General features: G+C 37.8%; 1 protein-coding gene and 1 pseudogene across 1 annotated transcript in view; one reads left to right on the forward strand and one right to left on the reverse strand.

Moving 5' to 3' along the window:
• MAP2K4 (mitogen-activated protein kinase kinase 4) overlaps positions 1–17078 on the reverse strand; it is an 84347-nt gene that overhangs the window by 45684 nt on the left and 21585 nt on the right. Inside the window, exon 3 of the mRNA XM_008584512.1 lies at positions 10562–10736. Within this exon, the coding sequence (XP_008582734.1) occupies positions 10562–10736 (175 nt within the window). The remainder of the gene's footprint in view (positions 1–10561; positions 10737–17078) is intronic.
• On the forward strand, positions 4451–5390 carry LOC103600273 (annotated as a pseudogene).

A 17078-nucleotide genomic window follows, 5' to 3' on the forward strand; every position in this document is an offset into this window, starting at 1 on the left:
CAGCTGATTCTGATAGTAATCCTTGCCACTCACCCAGATTCAGTTAACCCTTACATCTCCCTGCCAGAGTTCTCAAAGATATCTCGGTTGTTAAAGAGGTCAGACACACACTGTATACCAAAGCACCAAGGCCTGCCTTGAAATGACCCATTCTGTGACTGCCTCTGGCCTGATGTGACAACTACTTCCTCTTACCAGACCTACTGTAGTTTTTCTTCCTACCAAGTAAATCTGTAGAAAACGTTAGGCAGATGACAAGCTCTATCTCTCAAACAGCATGTGAGTGAGGAGGTACTCTGGGTTACCTGATCCCATTCCTGCCTGGATAAAGGGAAAACAGGTCATTATACTCCCAAAAGACTCAGAGTAAAGAAAGACTAGTGGCAAGTCATACACGCTATTGATTAAAAATGGTAGTTCCACAGTATGCATGACAGATGTCAGTTCCTAGGATCTGAACATTCCAGGCAAAAAAAGATATGAGTCATCAGCAAACGTACCAGGAATCAAGAACTTAGTTCAGGAACTGACTTTAGAAGGCAGTAGTGCAGTACACAGACCTGAAAATGATGATGTAATCAAATAAACTAACAAAATGTCTACAAATTCTAACTAATAACTATTTTTGTTTTGTTTTGAAATGGAGAAAATGTTTGGGGGGAATGAGATGTGGGGAGCAGATGAAATGGGAAAACTAATGTGGAATAGCATGAGCATCAGTACTGGCAGATAAGGTCTCTAAACCCTCACATGACAAATTCTTGTTAGAATTTTGAATGGCTCAGCTGAGGGTCCAGAAGGCAGCACAGCAAGCGAATAAGAGTGAATTAGGTGACTGATACCCCACTGCACGAATTCATCCTTAGCTGTTTACAGTACGTTAGGAATAAAGTGGGAATATTTCAAAGTGAAAGAGAGGTGAGTTCCCTAATCAGACATTAAGGTATGGACACAATGAAATTCAGCAAGGTGATAGATTCAATAACTACAGAGGAAATCAGTGTAGGGCTTTATAAATTAGTCCAGGCCTAACTAAAACAATTTGACATGGGATAAAATGACGTAAGATACTAGTAATTTTGCCATTAGCAAGGCAAAGGGTCATTTCCAATTCATCACCAAACTAAATCAGAACACCCAAAGGTATTTACTGTTCTGCAAAGCTATATGGGACCTGCTACCACTCACAGTTAGCTAAAGTTCATATTTCAGTGCACGTGGCTCATTCCTCTACATAAGCACCTACAGTCATCTAAGGTTATCAAAAGGTTATCAAAAGTATCTGTATTCCATATTACAAGTAACTGCCAAATGTTCTGACAAATTAGTATGATGGCTAGAACAACCACTCCCAGGACAAGAACCAAGCCAAAAACTCCCTGTGATGACAGTCTCTATGCTCTGTACCAAGCGGACATTGGTAAATATCTTACCACCCATGCTGAAATCCTAGAACATGAGCAAACACACCACATGGGACCTCAGGTGGAACTCTTGTCCATGGGAAATTAAAGTGATATAGTAAAGGTTCAACAATCTTACATTTATTTATTTGTTTGTTTATTTATTTTAAAGATGACCGGTAAGGGGGTCTTAACCCTTGACTTGGCACTGTTAGCACCATGCTCTCTCAAGTGAGCTAACCAGCCATCCCTACATAGGGATCCAAACCCGTGGCCTTGGTGTTATCAGCACCACACTCTCCCAAGTGAGCCACAGGCCAGCCCGACAAGATTACATTTAAAATCAAAAGATTATTTTAATGAATTGTAAAAATCATATTTTGACAGTGTGTGCAGTTCCTGTGACCTACAAACACCAATACTGCTATGCCATAAACACAACCTTGTTCATTAAACACTACTTGCTCCTAACCTCCTAAGGTTAGTGTCTGTGAATAAAATATTAAGGGGAATCCCTTGCTGTCAATAACTGACTTCAGATCAACCTAAGTCAGTGATGTAGGGGATGGGAAAGCAAGGATCACACTCCAATCCCAAAGTGTCCCCACTATTCTGATCCTTACAAACAAATATGTTGCTTTCCCAGCAAAAAAAAAAAAAGAATTCAGTTCTAACATTAAGATGGAAAATCCCAGAAACCACTACAGCACATCAACAAACAATCAATCACCTTCTTCTAAGTCACAGGAAATCTTAGGCATTCTTATTTTCCTAACTTGCAAAACAGATTCTATATCCCACAGATGCAGCAAGACCCATATCCCCGCTGCAGAAGTCCATCCTTAGCTGCTAGAATCTTCTAAATAGATCATACACAAAAATACTCATGTTACCTCACAATTCAAACATTAATAAAATCAAAGCAGATAGCAACATTAGCCAAAACAAAAAGTCAAAAAAGCAAGGTGTTCGGAATGCTAATCACAGATGCAAATTTTGCTTTCATGTCAAAAAGTAACAAATAGTATCTGTTAAGTCGATTATTTTAAATTATGAAAGCATATGCTTTTACTAAGGACAGAAGAAAAGATGCTAATACTTAACTGCAAAAATCATGTAAGTCTTTAGGAATCAGTTTAGTGAACTCCCAGTTGTATCTTAGCCAACTTAATAAATTAATTAATAGTAGTATCACCCATTCTTCTCACTGGGGATACTAAGGTCCAATTAACTCCTTTTACATATCTTCTGTCAGAGAACTTGGGAGATTAATTCCAAAAGCATATGTTACATTTCCTCACAGGAAGAGCTGCCCTGAGGACAAAGTTAACAGAACAAGCTTGACATGCCTTGATAAGGATGATATCATTGTCTCCCTCTTTACTAACTACATCATCCACATTTAAAGAACAAAGTCAATCTTAGGACTGAAATTTTTAAGGGCCTAAAGATCTTAAATCACATATCATAATTTCAGTACCCATGGCAATAAAGTGAGATAATGATAGAAATCTGATGTATAACCAATTTCAGAGTCATGGCCATAAGAAAACAAAGAATGATAGAAAATACACAGGAAATACATGAAATATTGTTTCAGATGTTCCCCATGTAGAGTGAGGTGTGATAAGACAAGATTCCTCCAAACAACTGTATAAGCTAGGATAAATTCCAATGTCACAATTCAGTTACGTGAACCAAATGATGTTAGAAGGTATCAGAAACTAGATATCCAGAATGTTCAGAAACACATAATAGTTGATTAAAATTCACCTAGAGCAACCATTTCCAAACTGTCCTACTTGGACCCCTAACGTACAGTACCCCCAAGGGTTTCCAGTATGTGCAGGCAGAGTCTCTATTTCCTACCCACTACACATCAACCAGAATAGTACTGATTTTGTCTATTTTATTTATTGGGTCCCACATAAAAATGTGTTAATAGAAAATAACCCACAGCCTGAAAACCACTAACTTGGAGCAAGAGCAAAAGAAACACACATGCATACTGGGAATTCCAACCCCAACTACGCAAGGGACCCAAGTTCAAAATCAAGGCTAACTGGAGGGCAGCCCTGCCACACCCTTGGAGTCTGCCCACTCCTGGAAGTGGTCCACTTACACTTTCCATATGCAACACCACGGCTTTTAAGCAACATTAGGTAGGAAGCATAAACATAACACGGCTCAGTCGATAGTGGACATCTTAATTAAGCCACATGATCTGGCCAATCAAATGCAAGCCTAAGATACTGGATTCCAGTCTTAATTCAAAACACAGCCATGATAATCAAATATTATCACTGCGGCCTTTTGAAACTCAATAAAATTGCCTGACAAAGCTCTCTATACCATCAAAAAGGAGCTTTTCCAATTTAAGGCCACCCCTGTCAAATATCATTCTAGTGCTTTCAGAACAATAGGCAAGACCGATGTTTAAACACTAAAATGAACCTCCTCCAATCATTATTGCTCATCAAAGTCTCCACTGAAATCATTCAATAATGAAATTTTGACAGAAGTGGCATGGTCCCCACAGTGGCGGGAAAACAAACCAAGCCATACTTTCTGATTCCTGACTTCCCATATTCGCCATAAAGAGTGCAAGAAAGAGGCCTACCTAAAAAGCAGAGGAACGCTCCACACTGCTCAGGGAAGGGCTGAGCTGTGGGCTGCTGATATTGCCAGCAGAAGGCTCTGGTCCTTCCCATCAAGTATCCAGCGTAAGCTAGGTCTCAACTCCAGGTCAAGGACACTAAAGTTAAAATCCAAATAGGCAGGAATGCAGGAATCAAGATCAGGTTACTAGACCAGGATCAGGAAGACTTAAATCAATGAAACAGGAGAGCTAAAAGAGTAGAGTCGGGTGTCAAAGGAACAAGACAAGTTAGGCAGATCACCAACAGAGAGAAACAACTGAAACCCTGACATACAAGGTCACATTGCTAACTCAGTCTGGTCTAAGTAACTAATCTCAAATAACTGATCTGTTTTTCTGATTAACCAAGGTAATATCTCAAGCATAAGACTCAAAAGTCATCATAATGATCAACAGTGACAGCCTTACATAACATCTGAAGGCGGAAGCATGAGCTGCTATGGGGAAATGGGGCCACAGTGCTTGCTGTGGGGTGGGTGAGCAGCTGACATGGTTCCTTCCCAGAGTCTTGTGGGTCCCCTGGCAGTCCTGGTGCCATTGCTTAGGGGGCTGGGGAAGACTCCCTGGACCCACAGGCAGCAGAGTGAAGTGCACATCATCATGGACGAGAACTGGAGAGAGTTGCTGGAAGAAGGGTGGATGGTAGAATTTTATTCTCCATGGTCTCCTGCTTGTCAAAATCTTCAACCAGAATGGGGAAGTTTTGCTGAATGTGGAGAAGATCTTGATGTTAAAGTTGCAAAAACAGATGTCACAGAGCAGCCAGGATTGATTGAGCAGTTTATCATAAATGCTCTTCCTACTCTACTATTCACCATTGTAAAGATAGTGAATTTAGATGCTATTAGGGACCAAGGACTAAGCACTTCATAAACTTTATTAGTGAAAAGAGTGAAAGAGTACTGAACCCATTTCACCATCGTTTTGGTCCAGGTTCTATTTTGATGAGTAGTATGTCAGCACTCTTTCAGCTATCTATGTGGATTAGGACTTGCCATAGCTATTTCATTAAAGACCTTGGATTACGGTTTGGAGATCATATTCAGTTTTTGCTTTAGCAACTCTGCTTTCAGGACTGTTATTAGGACTCTGTATGATATTTGTGGCAGATTGCCTTTGTTCTTCAAAAAGGTGCAGATCAGAGCCACATCCTTCAAAAAATTATCATAATGTTCTCAACCTCTGAAAACAGTGGAGGAGGAACAAGAGGCCGATGAAGGCGGTGTTTCAGAAGAGGAAACTGAAAGTAAAGAAGGAACAAAGACTTTCCACAGAATGCCGTAAGACAACGCTCTGTGGGTTCATCATTACGCACAGATAAATCCTAGTCAATTTCTATAGATATCTAAATATTATGATTTTGGCAAAAAAAGATTGGTGATTTCTTTTGGTTTGACGTGAACTGTGACTTGCTCAGATACTGCAGGGTTCAGTCTAGATTATCATTAGATTGAACAGTTTATGTTCAGAAAAATAAAAGCACTGGGTATAAAAGTTTGAAATACAATTTTAAGAACAGTATGGTGGTTTAAAAAATTCTTTAATGTTTGAAGTCTGGTGCCAAGGAATAGGATTTATGTGTGTTTGTTTAATAATAATCTGTTTCAAGTATGAATTGAAAAATTGCATTTCTGAGGTATTCCATCACTAGGGTATTTAAGAAGATTACTTTAGAGAAAAAGATTTCACATTTGATATAATTTTTCTCAGTTTCACTGTGTGAAAAAAAGAACATATTTCCCATGAATGAGAACTCTGCCCATTGTCTCAAGAAATGTTTATTTCAATGACAGCTCTGTGGTCTTTTGAGAGAAACAGTCAAAGTTTCCTCATATTTTTAGATTATGCAACTAATAAAAACTACCTTACTTTAATTAGTTTTCTACATATGATAATACACAATATGCTACTGATTTAGGAAATTTTTATAAGTCCATGGTGTTCTCTTGATTCCTATAAAGGCTGATTGTCTTTTTTGTTCCCTCTGTGCAGCATATGGTTTGTATTTTTCTTATTTGTCATGGGTTACATTTTTTATTTTCAAACAAGATGATAATTTCCTGGAAATGTTCTTCATATTTTAGTTAACAATAATTTTTTGTTGTTGTTTCAAACTGGAGTTTACTGAGAGAACAATCAAATTTAGCTATCCATTGATAACTTAAAATTTTGGCTACTCATTTCAGATTTTACATCATTCTTGTTGAACCTGTACTCGAACTTTTTTTTTTTTTTTGGATGTGAAGGTAAACCTGATTTTTATTTGATGTGGAAAAGCCTTGGTACTTTACAATTTTAAGATTCACAGAAGCTTAATTTGATATAAAACGTATTTTTACATTTTTAAGATTCACAGAAGCTGAATTTGTTATAAAATAAAATTTGCATTCTACTGAGGAAAAAGCATCTTCTAGTATACGTTTAAATGTATCTTTGTTCTCATACACGGAAAGTTCTTAATTAATTTTACTGTCTGTGTGCTTGATGTTTTATAACCATAACACTTATAGTTTTTAAAAAAACAAACTTTACATTCTACTGTTCTTTGTTGATTCCTAATATTGTGTGGCATTTCACAGGTGGAAATCAGCAAGATGGAATTTTTAATGTATTTTTACCCTTAAAGAGTTAGAACATACAATTTTCACCTTACAGCATGGAGAGGGGTACAACAGAGGACTGTATTAGCCAAAAGCAGGGGGAAAACCATAAATACTCAGAATAAATCACCTATTATGTAATAAATAATTTCTATAATGTCCCCTTTTTTCTAGATTTTGTTGCTGCATGACTCCATTAGTCTTATAGTATTGTAAAGTACAACAACTTTCTTTAAAGGCCTTTCCATTAAAATCCTAAATATTTTACCATGGGGAGGGGGGGGCCTAACATGTTCCTAGCTCCACCTACCTGCCCAATACTAGCTCTATTCTCCAAGAAGTCCATCTGGACATGAGTCTGTTAGAAAACAACAGGAAAGCTGGTATACTCTAGGCATGCAGAACTTATACTGCAGGCAGGATCAGGTAGAGGACACACTGTCAGGTACTGGGAGGTTTCTTCTCTCTGTTAGCAACTTGTGCTTATAATTCCATTCAATTTCAGCTCATAGGTCTGAACTGTGACACTTCATCTACTCTTTCTAACTCTTTTCTCCTGTGTCCCTGAATTTGCTTTGACATCCTGATTCTGATCTGCTGTGGACCTAATGCTGCTAGATGTTTCTCCCAGAGCTGAATTTCTCTAACACAAGCTCAGAAACCTAATCCTGATTTCTTCTTCAAACATTTGGTCTGAACCCCGGGCTTTACCCCGCTATGCTTAACCCTGCCAGAGAGCTAAGCAGAGACTTATGTTCATGTCTAATTTTTTATTCAGTGGTTACCCCACCATCATGCAAAACAGGACACTAAATAAATGTTATTTGCAGAGGATGCTGATCAAAGTCAGAAGTAAATACCTGGTCGGAGTTGAAGGGTGTTCTCCCTGAGCTTTAGAAGACCCTAGTGGCAACAGTGGCTTTGCCCGAGGCAGCCCTATGCCTCAGTCATTCAGGCACAGGTAGACAAACTACTAGTCACCTGCACCCACAAAAGAGCAAAACCTCTTTCCTCAGGTGTGCACAATTAAAACTGAGGGGTTAAAAATGTCTACATCTTAGATCCTAACATACAACCTCACTGGCAGCTTGGGAGACTGGTCTCAGGCCAAAGGTCAAAAAATTGTTTTAAGTATAATTCTTACATATACTATGTTACCTTGCTGAATCTGATTTATTATACTGATTTTTAGATTAAGTCTTTGAGATAATTATTTCTGGTAACTAAGAAGTCACCTTTTCAAACATTTCTTATATGTGGCAAAATCAATTTGGGAAAAAACATCCTAAAAATGAGGAATAGAAAAAAAAAATGAGGCTAATACTACAATTCACCTTTGCACAATAATCTTAAGTATAATTTCCAGAATAGGTTTAATATCTAATAAAGTAATCCTTCTATATTCCCAAAATGCATATTAAAACATTAGCAAAGAGCTATTTCACATACATTTCTCATTTCACCAACAGCAATGGAAAGCTCTCAGGCACGTGAACCACCATCTCACAGTTCCTTTAAATGTAAAATGTCAACTCTAACTCCTCCTTAAATACATTGCTTCTGTATATTTGTGCTTGTCTATCTAGTCTGTGTGCCTAGGTGATGAGGGAACAAACTTCATCAGCTGCAATGAAGAAATCAACAATAAGTATATTTTAAAATCATAGTGGATGCCATACAACAGTCATCAATTTGTATCAAATTTTAATGTATATTAATTCAAAAACTTATTCTTCCAGTATTAATGAAGTTATGGAACCCAGTGGGATAACCCATCTACATTGACTGATATGTCATATTGCCAGCCTCCCCCATCCCAAACTGCTATGCTTGCTCAAGAATTCAAAGCAGTAAATAAAGGTAGCTAGTACCACCTGGTGGATACAGATGTGAAGGTGACCAGACCAGTCTGTTGGTCCCATGACTGCTTTAGAAGCATTTCCTAAGAGTTAGAATTTTTAATAACATTCCAACCAGTGCTCTCACAGTAGCCACTGACAAGGTCAGACTACGAATGATGGATAACAATTTCCTATTTCCACTTTTAAATTCTTTCAAAACATAAGTGTTATACAACTCCAAATGTTATCAAATTAGTCACTGAGAAAAACTTTTTTAAATGTCAAAATGAAGTACCATCTTTACCTTTAAAACTTTTTAACCGTGGCTGAAGTCTATCCATATTACTAAAACAGTTTATCTTGTTGATCAACATAGTTGAAGCACACATACCACAAACTCAAAAAAAGCAGGAAGTAATTAAAAGTACTCTCCCCAGTACCTGGGAGAAAAATTGAAAACTTTAGCTTTTCCTTAAGACCCAGCCAACTAAAATAGGACATCATACACAGGTAGTACGTAGGGCAATGCTGTACTATCACACACAATGATAGTACATAGAGCCCTAGCCCCGCACCTTGCCCTCCCGGAGTGTAAAAACATGACTCTTCTTCCACTTACATTGCAGCAGCACAAAATAAGAATAGAGAAATCATCCCACATTCCAAAATAAAATAACATTTTATTACAACAGATAATCCAGAGCAGAGGTCTTAGCCTATGCATCTTTAAGGGTTTACAGGTTGTATGCAAAATTTTATGTATGTACACATCTTCCTACAAAAAAAGTCTACAGTTCTCACCATGCTGCAAAAATATAGCCAAAAACAAGATAAAGAACCCTTAGAGAAAATCATAAAAATCTTCCCCACCCTAATTAACATTACTTTTATGTGACCCAGCAAAGAGAAATACTCAACAATGAAGGAGAATAAAATAGTTACAGTAAGATTTTGCTCATAACAAACTTCTACACAGACAGCATTTTATATTAACAGGATACAAATCCATTCCCAAATGTCAGGTAAAAAAAAACTGAGGCTCCTCCTCTCAGCAAGCCACTCTGACAAACCCTCAGAATAGGAGAGTAACAGAAAGATGATTATCTTAGACGGTATGCAAACCCATTCTCGATTTTTGTAAACTAAATACTATTTGTTCCCACAGGAATTTTAAGTTCAGTGAGAGTATGGCTATATCTAGTTTTGTTTTGTTTTTTTCTGTTTCCTTTTAAATCGTCCCCCTCCTTCCTCATTGCTGATTCCCCCGAAATATCTCACATAGAGCAAATATTTGTTAAACATCTGAACAAACAAACGAATAAATTACAATTACACAGACCCACTAGGAATCAGATGGAAACCACCAATTCATTACAGGTACAACATAAGCCTGCCAGGTACAGTCTATGGGCCAAGTGTCCATTTCTGGCCTTTTTTTTCCCCCCTTAATTAACATATTAAGTGGCATGACACACAAAAGAGACAAAATGTGACAGCATCATCACAAGGTATGCATTTCAATACAACTTTAAAACCAGGGAACAGGGCAGTACTGAGTAGAGATGAAATAAATAAACAGAAGCCGAGCCGGTCAGGACCGAGTAAGGTTGAGGTTAGTGGCAACAGCATGTGTGTGGTTTCCAGGAAACCTTCAGTAAGACTGCTGTTAGCCCTAGCCCCGCACCTTGCCCAACCCAGTGTGCTGCCTCCTCTTCCAGCTCCCGCCTGGCTCAGTGCAGCACTGCCCTGCTCCCAGGGGTGCAGCCGCCCAGCCTGAACTCACCTTGGCAGTGGAAGGGCCTGAAGTTTAAAACATGTTAATGCATCATGCCAAAAGTGCAATGAACATGCATACTTCATACACATGTTTTCAGAGGTAGAAAACGTGCCACCAATAAGACAACTGCTACACAAAACACCTTCAAAGAAGCGGGAGAAACAATTTTTTAAACACCCATATTTACCACAAAAGTAAGAACAGAATAATAGTGGAATTACTGCACCACAAAATTTCACCTAATGGATTAAAGTACCAAAAATAATCATGGCATCACCTACTTTAACTGCCATTATTTGCCCACTTGGTTTATGGACCATTTTGTTGACAGAACCATAAGCTCCTCGTCCAATTTCTCCAAGGTCTTTCAAGTCCTCTGCAGTGAAATCCCAGTGTTGCTCAGGGGAGATCTTCAGTTTTCCTGACGACTCAATGCTGTGTGTTCTCAGTCTCTCTCTGTTAAAAATTGGGAAGCAATTTTTCCACATTTTAAATAGGTTTTAACTCTTTTCTTTTAGCTAGCATTGATTAATGCATGGGAAAATTTGTTTCCTCATAGTTATGAAAACAGTATGATCTCCAGGTTTTTGAAGTTTTTTGTCTGTGTCATATTGGTTTTTTATACACTGAATTAAGAAAGACCTAAATTTAGGTAGGTAGTAAGACACAGCTTCAATGGGATTCATTAAACCAACTTTTCACTTACTGATGAAACTAATTCTGCAGACCAGTTTTCATTTCCAAATATAAGGTATTTTTCAAACTTTGCAAAATTGCATTATTAATTGAGAATGCCAGGAGCTGTAAACTTCATTTCCAAAAAGTTCTTATCCTATCTTCTCCAACGTTAATTATTCCAGGGCCTCAATCTTTAGTTAGTACAGCTGTTCCCAAATCTTGCTGCACTTTAGAATCACCTGGAGAGATTTTTTTTAAATCCCAATGCCCAGGTATCACCCCACAGCAATTAAATCAGAATATCTGGGGATGAGAGTCAGAAAATAGTATCTTCAGAGATTTCAAGGTGATTCCAGCAATGTATGGAAACTAATGCCTTAGTATACTGTCCTGTTCTTGTTAATACCATGCTGAGGTGGGGTGGGAGACAGTTAAATGAGAAGCCAGCTAGCTTTAGGAGGAAACTGTCACATATTATCCAAAATTGAAACTTTCAGCCCTTGTTCAGTAGATACAGCAATTGGGTAAAAAATGAGTGATTCATGGACAAGAGCTCACTCATTATAGATTTCCATTAAATAAAAAACATCTCCAAAATCCCAACCTGGAGATCAAATTATAAACTTCTAACCATGCTTTGTAAAAAAGTAAATCCAATGAAAAACATAAAATCAGTCTCTCTCTCTCTCTCTCTCTCTCTCTCTCACACACACACACACACACACACACACACTCCATGAAGGAACATACTAAGTCAACCTAGAGAGTACAACACACATTAAAAAAAAAGTTTCTACTGAATATCAACTACATTTCTCAATTTCATACTAAATGATCAGAATCTCTTATAAACTCTGATCTCATGATACAAAACAAGGAAAGTCTACATGCTTGGTTATTTATTGTTCTTCTTCCAAAATTTATGAATGCTTTCTCCAATTAGAATTGTTTCTGTAGCTACTTTTAAAATTCTAAATTAAAATCTCTTCCCCAAAATCATACATACTAATATCAATAATAACCAAGGGTCAAGGTTATAGTTCAAAGATTAATACTTTGTCTAAATAACAACTTAGTGAAACAGCATTCTAAATAACAGATTCTCAAATCATAAGTCATAATACCAACTTCCATTCATACAAGTGCTTTTCAGTTCAAAATACTTTTACCCATATTATTTGATACTCTAGCATCCAGAGTCACAAGAAGCCCAGAAATCAGTGGCATAAGTGACCATGTAGGTAGAGGTGAAGCCAGAACTGACCTTTTAAGATGGAATTCAGATCTGGGCAAAAATAGAAAATTTTTTTAGTAATCTTTTTCATGAAGTAGACAGATTAAGCCAGGAAATATTCTAAAATAAAGAAGTTCCATGTATAATCATTACTGTTTTATGGTCACTGGCAAGTAAATACCATCTCCATGGATCAGTTTAATCACTGGTGAAACACAGCACCAACCTACCGCCAAGGGCAGTTGAAGAAAGTTAATTAAAATCACTTGTAAATCAGAAGCAGCATCTTAAAAGTATTCACTAATTTAAGGGCTCTGACAAACAGGCTCTAGGTAGTCTCTAGGTTCTGGTCCCCATCTTCTGGGAGTGCGCATTTTTGTGTAAGCTCTTCTCTCTGAGTGTGGGTGTGATCTGTGACTTGGTTCTAACAGAATATAGTAAAGATGACGGGGTATCACTCTTGATTACCTTATGTTATATAACACTTCTTGTTAGTACTCTTGAGAATTGAAATGAATGATATTTCATTACTACATACAATCACAGAATGACAACAGTTACAGTATTATCTCTTATTTTAAAGACTGAATTTTAGTATTAGGAAATGACTCTGCTAATAGTTTATCTTACTGTAGTCTGCTGTATAGTTTATGGATAAAGCCCTTTTTTTTCTTTTTGAAAGTGAACAAGTAGATAGCTAAGAGGCTCAGGGTATCTTTCTAAGCTAATGAAAATGGCCAAAAATTGAACAAAGTGCCAGATGCACAACACTGTGAATATACTAAAAGCAACTGAACTGTACATTTTAGATTGTGTGAACAGCAGGGTATGTGAATTATATCTCAGTAAAGCTACTGAAAAAGGTAAAAGAAAGGAATTTTAAAAGAGAAAGGTGAACAGGAGAATGTGATTACTACCCAGAATTCCATGTTTCTCAGGCAGGAAAAGAGTTGTGAAAACCACAGAAAAACATGCCATGGTTATGACATCATCAACGCATGTTCATATAGTCTGCCTTCTTACAAGACTGGCAATCTTTACAGTAAAAATGAATCAATCTCTCAGCTATTGCTTTAATGGTTAGTCCAACTATGATGGCTTCCAAAGAAGAACTATACATATAGTTCTGGACTGACAGTTCTGGAAGCCCGTCCTTAACCTTAACATTAAACTCTAGCAGTCAATCAATTTCTGTCCAGAACTACATAGGAAAGAAATAATATGAACAGCAGAAAACACACCCATTGAGAAGATTGGTGAAAAGTAAAAACCAGTAAAAATGTAAAGATGCCTTTATTTGTTTATAAATATTTGCCTGTAGTTATACTCATAAAGAGGAAAAAGTTCCCTAACTTCTTTGGGATATCACTTTCTTGAGAATAGGGACGGTATTTTATCAAAAATCATTCCTAAATATTCCTCATCTTTCCCTTCATAATTTTCTACAGATCACCCTTAGCTGCCTTCAGCGAACAATCCATAGAGTTCCCACTTCAAGCTCCTCATTATCAACCTGGGAAAGTCAGCAAAGAGCCCCTAAGGCAGTAAAACCAGCTGCCACCCAATATCCATTCTTCTCTTCATCTTTCCTAATGGGACCTAACGGGATCCTTTTATTCGGGGCAGCAACGAACCCACCTAAAAGGCTAAGCTTCCCAACTGCTATGGATTGAACTGCGTTCTCTCTCAAAATTCACATACTGAAGTCCTAACTCTCAGTGTGACTATATTGAAGATAGAGCCCATAAGGAGGTAATTAAGGTTAAATGACAGTTAATGAAGGTTGGAACCCTAATCCAAAAGGATTAGTGTCCTTATAAGAAGAGATCCTAGGGAGCTCCCTCTCTCTCTCCACACACAAAGAGATCACGTGAGCATGCAGTGAGATAGTAGCTGCCTGCAAGCCAAGGGAAAAGGCCTCAGAATAAAACCTACCTTCCAGCACCTTGATCGAATACTTCCCAGCCTCCAGAACTGTGAGAAATGAATTTCTGTTGTTTAAGCCACCCAGTTTGGGGTATTTTTTTATGGCAGCCCAAGCTAAGACATCAACCTTCCTTGCAGTTACAGGTGGTAAATATGAACGCAGTACTTAAAAGGAGCTGACAGACCCAGCTGGAAAGAAGGTCCTTTTTCTTTTCCCCCATCCTTCTGGTTGTTTGGAATGTCAGCAATGGCTAGAACTTCAGCCACACTCATCACCCTTGAGAATGGAAGTAATGTCCTAAGAATAATGGAGCAGAAAATAAAAGCAGTCTAGACTTCGATGACAATGAAGCCACCACACCAACCCTACCCTTTGTATCTCAGACTTATCTATGGAAAAGAGAAATAAAGTCTCTGGTTTAAGGCATCATTTGTTAAATAAACTTACTTTTAATTAATACAGCTCCTAAGGCTATTTTATTTCCCAGTGATTCTCAAAGAAGGAGGTCATCCCCCCGAACCCCCCCGCCCCAGAAGTGGGGGTAGAGAGGAGACAGGCAACAGTTTGGTCATCACAATGACTGGGAAGTGAGATCTGCATTTAGTGGCTGGGGCCCAATGATACTAAATGTCTTCAAATCCACAGACCAGTTTCAGACAATGGGCCAAAAGCACTTCCTTGAATAGAAAACTTAACTCTGGTATCTGATTTGTTAGAGTCCTACTAAATCTTGTATCTGACAATTCTTGTTTCCCAGAGACTCAGTAGTTCCATATTCTATTGAAAACACAGAGATAAAAACAACTTAGAAATATGCTATAGGCATCCCGAAAAAGTGAAGTATGTATATTCATAAATGTAACTTTTGCAAAACATGCAGCATCACAGGTAGAATACTTAATACAGGGGTTGAATCCATTCAATACATGCCTTTTAAAAGTGAGAATCAATATACAGAAACTATATTTTGAAACCAGGAATTTATCTTGTTACATGAAAATCTGAAAACTGTAATTTTCGAGCCTACGTGTTTACACTGAAGTCCTTTCTGATTACTTTCTTTGACTAATTTATTTTCTGGATAGAAAAGACCAATTTGTTCATTTACTATTTAATACTGAATCAACACTACTATATTTTAGTTGTCATCTTTTCATTGACCCAGACTAATCTATAAACTTCTGAAATCCTACAGGTTCCAAAAAAAACCCAAAGAAGTGTGACATAATGTTCCTGAACATTAATCAGATTGGGCACTGAGGAAAGGTCTATTTCGATCCAATATGTCTAATAAAGCTGCCAGGCGCATTAAGTTTATGAGGGTGGACTTGTTTTTTAAAGAAATACAGTGGCATAGCCAAGGAGGTTACTTGAGACAGCTCTCATCACATCTTCTACCTCCGCTTTACCCTCTATACAGTGTGTTTGCTATGCAAATTCAGCAGCAGGACAAGTACCTGAACGTATTTTTCCAACCAGGTACACAATCCGAAATCCCTCCTAAAGCTACACAGGAAGAAGATTTTTAAAAAGGGGGAAAAAAATTAATAATAATACACCAGAAAAACACTATTAACAATTTAGTATATATTCTTTTGTATTTTTCTATAGTCTATGTATAGGTTACAAAAATGGCATCATTTACCTACTCCTTTACAGATGTCACTTAATATATTTCAACATAGTAGTCATTAAATAATCCATATCATTACTGTACTGGATCCATAGCAAGTCTGCACTGATTCAGCAGCACCAGCCGCTGAAGAGGGCCACTGTGCCTAGTCAACAGCACCCTTTTTCCTCATGCCAACTTGAAAGGTGATTAGGGTTAGATCACTCTTTTCAATTGCATTTTATTACTCTTAGAATTGAATGTTCTTGTGCTATTTGGCAAACAAATATTTCTTCTTTTATTAACTGCCTGAGATAGCAGTGGTCTGTCTAGGTGTTTCTTTGTTTTGTTGTTACTGCTTTGCTAAAAAGTTCTTATCCATTAACACTATCAACCCTTGCCCTGCACTGCAAATATTTTCCCACTTTACCTTCCTACTGTATTTATGAATTTATATATGTAAAAGAATTCAGTAATCTGTATGCTATCAAGTCAATCATTCCCTTCACATTCTTTTCTTCTACTGTCCTACAGCATCATTTATGTTCACAAATGCATGCAATATGAATCCCACTCTACCACTGCATTTTCAGGTTCCTGCAATGTCTGTTCCTCATCCGTCATCCTTTTCAGTGACACTGTTGCCTATTCATCTGAATCTTGTTCTCTCCTTGAGATTTTTCAATCGCTTTTTATAAATGTCATGATTTCTTCCATTCTACTAAGAATGCCAGTCATTATTTTAAAACAACTATCTTGACTCCTACAAAATATCTTATTCAGAGATGCTCCTTCTCAGTCATCACGATATTGTTCTCTAGTTCCACTATTCCTGCTCCCATCTCACAGTGAGTGTCAGTGTGGCACCTCCGCTTGGCCCAGTATAGAATATCAGGAAACAGACTTACCCTCACACCTAGAAAAACAGACAAAATATGAGACAATCCTGAAGACACTGAACATCAGGCAATAAAAGGCAGTGGGCCATGAAAGACAGGAAATACACAATGTGAGCCCTACAATTGCCCCCAGCTTACTGCATCGAGAGTTCAGACTGACACAGGGAGGAGGAATCCAGGCAGATCCTGGCATTATCCATGTATTGAGGAGATGAATTTGGCACTCTGGGAGACCAAAGTGGCTAGTGTTCACAAGGCAGAGTACTAGATAAGAGAGAATACAGAAAGAGAACCCCAGGCAATATGCAGAAGGCCATCCTTGATCAGTGCATGCTTGTGAGGAACCTATAAAAGCCTGAGGAAGGAACCATCCAAAAGGATTAGAGGAAACACCACTCAGGTTCATACAAAGCCAATTCCTTTCCTACCCACTAGAGTGGAAAACTTC

The sequence above is a fragment of the Galeopterus variegatus genome, unplaced genomic scaffold, assembly GCF_000696425.1.
Source record: "Galeopterus variegatus unplaced genomic scaffold, G_variegatus-3.0.2 Scaffold3286, whole genome shotgun sequence".
Classification (NCBI taxonomy): domain Eukaryota; kingdom Metazoa; phylum Chordata; class Mammalia; order Dermoptera; family Cynocephalidae; genus Galeopterus; species Galeopterus variegatus.